Source organism: Carlito syrichta, unplaced genomic scaffold (assembly GCF_000164805.1).
Source record: "Carlito syrichta isolate Samal-C Ts95f unplaced genomic scaffold, Tarsius_syrichta-2.0.1 Scaffold303208, whole genome shotgun sequence".
Classification (NCBI taxonomy): domain Eukaryota; kingdom Metazoa; phylum Chordata; class Mammalia; order Primates; family Tarsiidae; genus Carlito; species Carlito syrichta.
This window is the reverse complement of record NW_007247304.1, coordinates 826937-838209: the sequence shown is the minus strand read 5'-3', so window position 1 is coordinate 838209 and position 11273 is coordinate 826937. Positions and strand designations below refer to the sequence as shown.

At 33.7% G+C, this 11273-nt stretch overlaps 1 protein-coding gene across 4 annotated transcripts in view; it reads left to right on the top strand.

Moving 5' to 3' along the window:
- The first annotated feature begins 619 nt into the window (after positions 1–619).
- Positions 620–11273, top strand: part of ERBB4 (erb-b2 receptor tyrosine kinase 4) — a 750739-nt gene continuing 740085 nt past the window's right edge. For all 4 annotated transcript variants that reach the window (XM_008058078.2, XM_021712356.1, XM_021712357.1 and 1 more), the window contains exon 1: positions 620–768. In XM_008058078.2, coding sequence (XP_008056269.2) covers positions 712–768 — 57 coding nt within the window. In that variant the 5' untranslated portion in view covers positions 620–711. The remainder of the gene's footprint in view (positions 769–11273) is intronic.

The window sequence follows — 11273 nt, the reverse complement described above, 5'->3', positions numbered from 1 at the left end:
AATATACACAGTGAAGAGCCCAATTAATATCAATAAAAGTTATATTGTATTACATATCTTGTGTGTACATATTTTTATAAATGTCTCAGTCTAGGCTGTTTAACATTTGGTTTTTAAGATAGACTTTTTTGAGGTCTTACAGGCACAAGTTATTATGAAAAAAATTATTCAAATAGAATAACTTATTTTACAATAGACAATAAATATTTTTAAAATTGTGTCTTTCACCATCTTTTAATTTATGCACATGTGTAGAATTACTGTATTAGAAAATAGAGTAAATTATAAGTCCTAAGGAATACCATGTTTAAATGAAATTAAGTGTATTTACTTGCTTTATGTGGTCACAGCAAATAGGATTAAATTTGTCTTCTTGCTATGTATTTCTGTGGAATCCATGCCTGCCTACTCTCTGTGATTAGAAAATGTAATTTAGGAATATTGAAGTGAAGGTATTTATTCATGTGTAGGTCCATGGCTCTTAATGACATTCAAAATATTTTAATCCAGGGGATTGCGACAGACTTGTGGAATAGAGAGTTTTGAGGAAGATGCTATCATTGTGTATATCATATAAAGGGGATGTAAACTCACATGAATATTCTTGTCTTTGCAGTGTGTGCAGGAACAGAGAATAAACTGAGCTCTCTCTCTGACCTGGAACAACAGTACAGAGCCTTGCGCAAATACTATGAAAACTGTGAGGTGGTCATGGGCAACCTGGAGATAACCAGCATTGAGCACAACCGAGACCTCTCCTTCCTGCGGGTAAAGCTGTCTTTTCCTTTCTCTTCTCTTCTTTGTGAGTGGACAATGGTGTCATGAAGCATAAAGGTAGACCTGCTTGCTTGTACCTGGGAGCTATGCTCCTCTGTCTGACAGGGACTGTGACTGTAGGTAGAAGATAAAAGATACAGAAACACACCCAGGAAAAGAACAAGAGTAGCAAAGCCATAATGACTGACACCCCAAGTTTAGAGCAGTTGCTGTTGTCCTCAGATTGATACAAGATTCTGTCAGGGTGTAGTACATGACATCTAGCATTTCTGTCTTTTTCTGACAGGCTGAGATCTAGGAGAATTGAAAACTTTAGCCAGTCATCTCCTTTTTGCCCTTTTTCTGTCACTTTGGACTTTTTAGACCATTTTGTATTGCCATAAGGAGACTAACACTGTCACTTAAAAAGAAAAGCATCTGATTTGAAAACCTACAGATTATTTAAACTAAACTCCGCAAAATCACAAGTCCTTATGTAGATCGAAACCTGGACTTCAAAGGGATGCTGAGAAAGTGAGTTGAGGATATGGTCTTGCACAACTAAGAAGGTATTCTTCATGTAAAAATGATTAATATGTATTTTAAGCAATAACACCCCTAGGATATATTTGATCTTGTTTTTAATGATATTTACATGCTTCTCAGGAACACTATCTTGCATAAATCAAAACAAAAATATTTCAAATATTGATAAAGAAAACTATTTAGTAAATAGTAAATTATTTAAATATTCATGATATTTTATAATTCTATACTTGGATAAATTGTAAAAAAAAGTGAAATTTAAATACTTTGAATGTAGTAAATATATCTAGAATTGGTAACAATGTTAGAAATGAAACACCTCAAATACATATAACACTGTGGGACTTATAATATCCATTTTTTAAAATGACTATCATATTTGGACTAGTAAAGCAAATGAAGGTATTTCCTTATTCTACTGCTTGATCTGATTCTAAAGTTATGTGTCAAAATTTTTAAAATAATTATGACATATAATTATCATGCCTTTGCTTATCCAAAGTAGATAGTAAAAGTTATCTGAAGTCTAAAATTAGAGGGCCTTAAAAGAATTTAACACTTTTTTGGAGGGTTGATGTTTTAAGAAGGGAACATATACAAGCCATCCTGGAACATATACCAATAAACTTCATGGCATTATAGGAAAGAGAAATTAACAGAGAAAGCTGAATTCTGAAGCAGGGAAAATAAATGGTTAAAATAGACTGTTAGGTTGAAATACTATAAGACAATTTAAAAATTCAATCTAAAGAGCTTTGCTTTTATTCTTATGTTTGTTTTGCTTTGTTTGCTATACATGGAACAAGATTTCACTAACAGTAAAATAGTTATGAATATTATAAAGACAGTCTTTATGTTGAATAACATTAAAATTTCTTTATAACTTTTATAATTTTATAATTCTCATGCTCTTCTAATGTAACAAAATAGAATGCATAAAAAGAGAGGTTAGTCAATTTATAACCTTCGCAAATTTGGAAGCAAAAAAAATTGTGTTAGAATTCTCTTTAACTACCTATATTAAAATACAGATATGTGCATGAGTTAGTACAAAGTTTATATGAACTTTTAGAGATGCTAGTTAGGAGCCAACAATTATTTTTTTAAACAAACAATTGTTCTAGGAAGAAACCTTAGCCTTCCTTATCTTCTTCTTCCCAATTCTGTTTCTTCTAATAACTTATTTTTCATTCCAAAATGGCTCCTAGAAAAGTAGTAAAACAGTATACACTATGTTGTTCAAACATCTACCTGCAACTTCCAAATTTGCGAAGGTTATAAATTGACATATCTTTTGTCTTAGACAAATGTCATTTTTATTATGACATATTCAACAACAGATATTCAAACCAAACAAATGTTCTTTCAACAAATATTCTTAGCCCAAGGATACAAGGGCAGCAATCTGTTGTCCATGACTTCAACAATCTTATACATTACAAATGTGTAATACATAAGTACTGTATATGTTTATATATGCACATATATGGGTATATCACATATGTGTCTATATGTATACAGGCATATATATTATAAATTATATATGCATATATGATATACATGTCATTTTATAGTTGATAAGAGAAATGACCCAAAACCAGAATAAAGGTTTGTTCTTGTTTTAATGAAAGAAGCGCACTCTGGGCAAAGAAAGGAATGGCTAGTTCTGAAGCATTCAGGAAGATTTTCATCAAGGAGAGGTTGAGTTGAATTGCAAGAAAATGAATAGGAGCTCACGAGGTGAGAGAACTGGAAGAAAAGGGCATTTCAACGGGAGTGACATTAGTTAAGTCTTGGAAGGAAGGCCCTAAGTCACAACAAATGAGTATGTACTTACTGTGCACTGTTTTAGACACTAGACATATGCATACAAATAAATCACAAGTGGTTCCTGCCCCCAAGGAGCCTACAGTACAGTGTAGATGAGGAAGGAGTTTGAAATGGAATAAAAGATTACTTTGGAGAAGTAGAGAGCCTTATGGTATGGATAGACATCTGGGTGATGCCGGAATCCAAGTGACGCGTTAACATTTCGTGATTAGATAAAATACTCAAGGGAGATTGAAAAGAGTAAGATCAACAAGTGGCCAAGGATAGAATACCCTGAATACCCTATTATCTCTTTCTTGGTAAACACAGTGTTATAACTACTTTTCTTACTGAGCCCTGAAAGCAGGGACTATTTGCCAAGATCTTCATAATACAACTGTATTGAATGGCCTATTATTTCAGTGTACCTTAAAATACTTTAAAATCTCTACATCTAATATAAAATTTCGTTCTTTTTGAAAACTACATTATGGTTTATTTGTGCTGTTAGTGACTTCCCTTCAAAATATATAATCTGTTCTGTATAAGAAGAGTCCACATAAAGAAAATCTAGTTATACATAATACCATAATTTCCTATGAGTTTGAATGTGTGAGTGAGTTGTAAACTTACATTAACCTATTCTATGGATTGCATAGCCTTTAGGTATATGTATGTAACCACAGCTCATTGAACAACTTCCCTTTCTCTAAGAATGACTCAAATGTATAATGTATTTAGAAAGTGGATAGTGATCTTAAATTTCATTCTGGATTTATTTCTCTCTTTAGGAACTAAAGAAATTTATTTTGTCTTTAAAGGATTTTTCCATCTTTTTAAAATCTCTGCCTAGCAAAGTAACAGTGTTTTGTTGCTTGCTTTGTTTTATATAAAACAATTCTAATTTCTATGGCTCTCTCTGTCTTATTCACTATAAACATAGTATCTAGAATAGTGACTCAAATATAGTAGGTATTCAGGAAGTATTTGTTGAATTGACAAGTGAATGAGTATTTTTTCTTAGCTTGTTTATCCCAATTTCATGTATGACATATTCTCTAGATAAACATGTGAGTCTCTTTATACTCATGTTACTTCAGTGTGACCTCACTCAAAGGCCAGGTGCATAGGAATAAGTTATAGCTGGGTCCATCCGAATCCCTTTCCATGAGGATTTGGAATTGGTACCAAGAACATGAGTTTCTCTCTGAGTTAGTTTCTTAACCATATGGGTAGCGGAACATCTGTTGTCTTGTGGTTTGAATGATAGAGAGAGCTGGGCAAATAGAATGAAACAGGAATACTGAAACAGACATAAAGAGCAGAGAAAGATATCTTTACCTTACATTACTGATGGGGAACCGTTAATTTCCAGGTTCCAGTCTGTTCCTGAAGACTGATTTCATTTCAGCCGTTTGTGCCTATGCGTCTGCATTTTTATAGTAACTTTATAATTATTTCTCCTTTCCCCCCTTTAACTAGAATAGGACTTCCTTTTGCTCAGGTGTCTCACTTAGTACATCTCACAAGATTTCACAAACACAGAAAACAATGGGCCTTTGAAATTGCATTTCAGGTGTACTTATAAATAATCTTAAAAAAATGATAATGTTTTAGAGATACTTCCCTTAATCTTTGTTAGATACATTTTATTAAAATGCCTTTAAAAAAAATCTCTCTCTTTGTCTTTATTTCAGTTGCTTTAGAGGGTACAAGTAGTTTTTGGTTACATGGATGCTTTTTATAGTGGTGAAGGAGTTTGGGCTTTATGTGTACCCACCATCCCCACCTGTTGTGGTTTTTCCTTCAAGTGTTTCCACCACTTCCATCCAATAGGTGATTTTTGGTCTCTTCGTGCCTTACCGCCCTCCCTCTTCTGAGTCTCCAACCGAAATACCTTTAAATGCATTCTTGGCTTTTGTGATAGCAAACTTGATGCTTATCTTCTGTATATACCTTTCCACCCAACTTTCTTGTAATTTGGGGGAAAAGAAATCCAGTTGACTATGTTTAACATTCCACCCGAGGAACCACATAATTGGCTAGAAAAAGGCCCCACAACTTATTTACTATGTATTTTGTCACTACTGCAAGGTTAAGGCATATAATAGAAAGCAGCAAAGCATAAAAATCACAGATTTTGCGCGATTTGTCTTACACTTTGTGAACTCTCTAAAACAAGCCAAAATGTAGTAGGTAATGGGAATGAACTATTTAGACCTTTTACCCTCATTAGAATTCTTAGGAGCTTTCTCTCTTTTGTCATTCCATTGGTCTTCCTTGCTACCGCTGGCATTTAATAACTCAGTGCTTCCACAAAGGTGCCTGACCTACCAGCTTTTGCACTTTAAATTTATTGTCTGTTTTATATATTCACTTCAAGCAGATGGCTATTAAGTGTCAACTATGTGTAAAGCCGTGTGATATGTAAAGCAGAGTATATATAAAGAGTGTTAACACCGATTCTCATCCATTGCTATAATAGTTAATTTTTCATCAATGGCTTAAATTTAGTTGTGTGCAAATTGCTTTAGAAATGGTGTATACTGGGATTATGAAAAGATAAATCTATTTAGCAGTTGATGCATTAACCCGGAATAGTAACAATATCTGTAATCCATTGGACCTCTGTATGCTGTAATCTAGAAGCCTTACATCTTAATAATTATATATCTTTTATATCTAAAAATGAACGAGAAAAAATTAATACATTAAGATGTCTTTAAAATTGCAGTATTAGTATTCTATCATTGATAGCAAAAGACAAAGACTGAAAAAGTCAGAAAGTATAATTCTTAAAGCACAATGATAAAAAAGTTATCATTTCTCAGATAATGAATAACAGATATATGTTTTTATGAGAATGTAACACATTCTGAAAAACATGACCTGCCTTTGTTATATATTTGACAGAACTCTTTGGGATTTTTTTAATACACAAGAAATAATGCCATCTAAAGATTTCTATTTTTAAAACAAAATTTTATAGAAATCATGTAAATAGTTCATTTTTTTCCATCAAAGCAAAGGTCCTATTTTAAAATTCATATATAGCTTTTTCTTTTAGTTAATAATTAATAGTTTATAATGCCATGGAACTATCATCCTCTTTTATTTGGATTTGTTCAGTATTCTTCAGCTACGAAGCTATTGCTTTTTAACTACTCTCTACAAGACCTAACATTTGCATTACTGTTCCAGTGCTGTTAAAGGATCTACACTATTTTGTTCTCATTCTCACACATACTCCTCTTCTGACTATTGACATGCATTTTCAGAGAAAGCTGTAATTCAGACAGTAAGATGCTGACTGGCTTAATGGAACCAAAAATTAGCCGGGCGTGGTAGTGCGCACCTGTAGGTGGAAGGATCGCCGGAGCCCAGCAGGTCGAGGCTGCGTTGGCCGGGAGCGGCCACTGCACTCCAGTCTGGGCTACAGAGTGAGACTCCAACTCAAATAAAATAAAATAAAATAAAACCCTGACCTCCTCAGCATGGTTTTGTTACAATAGAGTCAGGAGTGATGCTTGGCAATAATGAGTTTCAAGTTGAACAAGTAACCATGCTTTGCCTGGCTTAATACAGAATTCTGAAATATTTATATTTCAGCCTACTTCTAGCTTTTATGCTTACTTTTCATTGTCCTCTATGAGTTAGAAGCAGATGACTCGAATTCAATCCAACAGTGTGGGGTGGTTTCTACATTTGTTTGTGCTTATTTCCCATATCTTCCTCAGATACATGTAACTATATACCTGGGCTAAGCATTGGCTGCATCGCATGTTTTAGCAAAACCCTGTGTTGGAGAGTTCATATTTAAAAAAAAATAAGTAGACAATTTATAAAGTACTTATTCTTTTGGGCTGGAAAATTATTAATGAATAGTTTTTTAAAGAAAGTACTAGCTGCCACCAGTAATCTATATGTTTTTAATTCATTAAATGCTGTACAGAATGACATATCTGGAAAATATTGTGTTGGAGAGAATTATTAGAATCAGGATGAGGAAAAATGTCATATTTCAGAAACACTAAAAATTAGAGATTAAAACTTCATTTCACTGAAACATTTGTGACATAATAAAGTGAGTCCACATGTGCTATAGTCTCACATTTACCAAAAAGAGGGTATACATGTTACATTTTCTGATACAGCGTATGTATTTCAACTGAACACACATTTTGATTGGAATATATCTTAAGATAGTACAGTCTAAACTTGTTTTCCCGAAAAACTTTGTAAGATAGAAAAAACGGTATATTTATAACTCAGTTAAATAGTGGACAAGTAAAGAGGACTTCTATATCAAGTATTTGTATTATTTAGCTATTTATATACGTTGAACATACAGTAGCCTAAGATTTTCGTCCATGTCACTAGTAGGGACAGAAGCAAAAGAGGATTACCGAGATCAACATCAAAATACCAAAATACTTAGAATTCACCATCATTAAGTTAAAAGAAATTATACCTCAAGAAATATATTGGTCAAGTAAGCAAACACTAGATAACATAGGGCAGGAAGTCCTAGCATTTTATTTAATTTCTCTTTCTGTTTGAATTTCATATAATCTTGTCTAAAATGTAATATATTTGCTGTATTTAGATGGCACCCTCGTAGCTGGGTGAGATGGAGAATACAAAAAAGGAAGAAGAGAGAATTATACTGTAACAAGTCAGTTGGGCTAAAGCAGACGTTCTGGGTTAAATAAGATTTTCAAAGCTTTGATAGTTTTTGAAAGCTGTTTCTAAGACTGTTAAACATAATACATATGTAATTTTGTATGTATGTATTTACAGCTGGCTTTAAATTGAATCTTGATTTTGTACTAAATCTAATCATGGAACTTGTATTGCATTTGAAAAAGCTATGTAATTTACACTTGGCTTAGGATTTTTTTTTTTTCTGGAGTTAAATGCCATTTAATCTGAAAATATACACTGACTCAAAATTCTGATATTCTTTCAGAAATCCTGTAAGATAAATCAGAAGATTAAAATGTCTGTATTTTTATTTGGCATTTATTTAAACATATTTTGAAAGCTTTTTTCTTAAACTTTTCAATGAAATATTAAGTAAAAATATATTTGTATCTTATGTATCTTAAAAGAAGTTGTTTTTCATTGATCAACTATTTTTATTGGGGAAAGAGTTCAAGGAGGCTATAAAGAAGGAAAGGACGTAAAACACAATGTGGCTGGCTAATTTTTTGAGAGATTTAATTTTGCTGTATTCCCAAATGATTTTTCTTCTTCAGTGCCTTTCCAGAAATAAAGTACAAAACCCTTTTGACTCCTTTGCTCCAGGATATGTTTCCTTCCTGAATTTGTTTTCCAAAAATTATGAGCTCCTCGAATGCATTATGTTACCGGGGTGATGAGGAAGAAGTTGACCTGATAGAGAGAGAGGGTTTTCCCTCACCTGGAAAGAGCATGAGTAGCCTAGGATCTGCACCTTCCTCCCTGGGCAGATTACTCAGCAGAGATGTCCATGCAAAGATCAGGACAGAAATGAAGGGTCATCTGCTTCAAGGGCACCAAACTGGCTTAGACAAAGCAGATCTGAAGTGACCCTAACAGATCCTACAGGTTATGACCTTATTTTCTGGGCAAAATTTAAACCTCTGTAAGGAAGGAAGAGAAACACAATAAGGACAAAGACTGAATTTCCTACCAGTTCAGTAACTTACAAAGTACTATGAAATTTCTTATTCGCACAAGTTTGTGATTCCAAAACCAACACCTTAAAAATAGTAAAAGCAAAATAAATGAGTACCTATCATAAAGATGTATATTGAATAGAAAGTAAATATTTGAAGGAGTATTGGAAAGATAGAAATAAGATATAGACTAGTATTTATAATTCATATATAAATACATATGTCTATTACAGCTATACATTAGCAACCATTTATATTTATATATGTAAATTAGCTACCATTTTCTAGGACAAGAATTAAATCAGTATATAATAGTAGCCCTATATAATGTTTGTATTTAAGTATAGAATTACTTCATAATAAAAGTAACTTATATAATTATTATTTTATAATAATGAAACTACTTTTAAGCTGGGCACAGTGGCTCATGCCTGTAATTCCAGCACTTTGGGAGGTATAGGCAAGAAGTTTGCCTGAACCCAGGAATTTGAGGCCAGCCTGGGCAACTCAGCGAGACCAAGTCTCTATAATAAATCAAAAAATTAGCCGGACTACTTGGAAAGTTGTGTGGAAGGATTACTTGACCCCAGCAGGTCAAGGCTGTAGTAGCCGTGAAGGTGCCACAGCACTCCAGCCTGGGGGACAAAGTGAGACTTAGACTCAAAACAAAAACAAAAAGTATCTTTAAAAAGTTTTTTAAGCCTGTAAATTACAATGTGCTTTCCACAGAATATGCCCTTGTTGCACATGTATTTAAATTAAAAATGAATTTATTAGGATGCTGAGCAGATGCAAAGGCATGTGTAATAAATGTATAGGCTTGTCTTAACATTAACTAGAGAAGAATCTAAGTATTCAAACCATCTGACTCTATAATTCTTTGATACTCTTTGCCAGAGAAATTAAGTGTATAAAGATTATTACTTTATCTCTTTTTTTTTGTGAGCAGCAGAAATGTTGGCTCAAAGAGAGAGAACAAATATATATACATATATATTATATACATATACACAAATACATATATATTATATATACTTATATGTTTGTATTCTATTTGTATATGTATTGTGTATATATATTTAAATATATAATATATAATTATATATAATTTACTTATATTGTACTTATATAAATATATATTATATGTATACTTGTTGAATTATATATATACATACACATACCTGTATAAATTATATATATTATATATTTAAGACTAACAGCCGGGCTCGGTGGCTCAACCTGTAATCCCGCGCCTTTGGGAGGCTGAGGTGAGTGGATTGCCTGAGCCCGCGGGTTCGAGACCTGCGTGGGCAGGCAAGACCTCATCTCTACCATAAATCAAAAATCAGCCGGGGGTGGTAGTGCGTGCCTGTAATTCCGGCTACTCGGAAGGCTGAGGCGGAAGGATCGCCGGAGCCCAGCGGGTCGAGGCTGCGGTGGCCGGGAGCGGCCACTGCACTCCAGTCTGGGCGACAGAGTGAGATTCCGACTAAAAAAAAAAAAAAAAAAAAAAAAAGACTAACAAGAAGCATTTTGGCAATGGGCTACCTTTTAATTTTAAAAACCAAACATTGGAATATAATTAAATAAAACCTTTTTAAAAAAATGTATAACTATGTATATTTTCATTAGCTTTGTTTTTCTCTGACTCTTGAAATGAAATGTTTTGTTTTGTTCAAAAAACAGACAGACTTAAACTTGATGAACTATTTTATGTGAGAGCAAATCAATTTTGAAGGTCTTTCTTTGGTCACATAGAGTATAATTTAAAGATCAAAAGTGTACAGATAAAATGTGAAAACGGTTGCATTTAGCAACACTGTAATTATTTATCTTGATCCCTAATCTGAACCCATTTACTATGAAATAGTATATTAATATATAACAAAAGTGGTAAAATTTAAGGTATTTGTTTTGATAAATTATGAAATCTCTTGAAATTTTTTTTTTTTTTTTTGAGTTGGAGTCTCATTCTGTCACCCAGCCTGGAGTGCAGTGGCCGCTCCCGGCCACCGCAGCCTCGACCTGCTGGGCTCCGGCGATCCTTCCACCTCAGCCTTTCAAATAGTTGGAACTACAGGCGCACGCCACCACGCCCGGATTATTTTTGATTTATTGTAGAGATGAGGTCTTGCCAAGTTGCCCAGGTGGGCCTCGAACCCGCGGGCTCAGGTAACCACTCTCCTCAGCCTCCCAAAGGCACGGGATTACAGGCTGAGCCACTGAGCCCGTCTGAAAATCATTTTTATTCAACTTCTACCTGAAAATCAAAATATGCAACTCGATGTTGAAGTAAATCCTCTTAAACAATTTGGTGCTACTTTATCTCCAAAAATAAAAGTGACTATCCTGGCTCCCAGTCTCCATAGCCCCTCTACTGGGCTTCTTCCTTTCTTCTTTGATTCCCTAGTCAGCAACTAGCTGATTAGGGAATCATGCTCTGAATCTTTGAAAATACATTTGAGCCATGCTCTGAATCTTTGAAAATACATTTTTACAAAG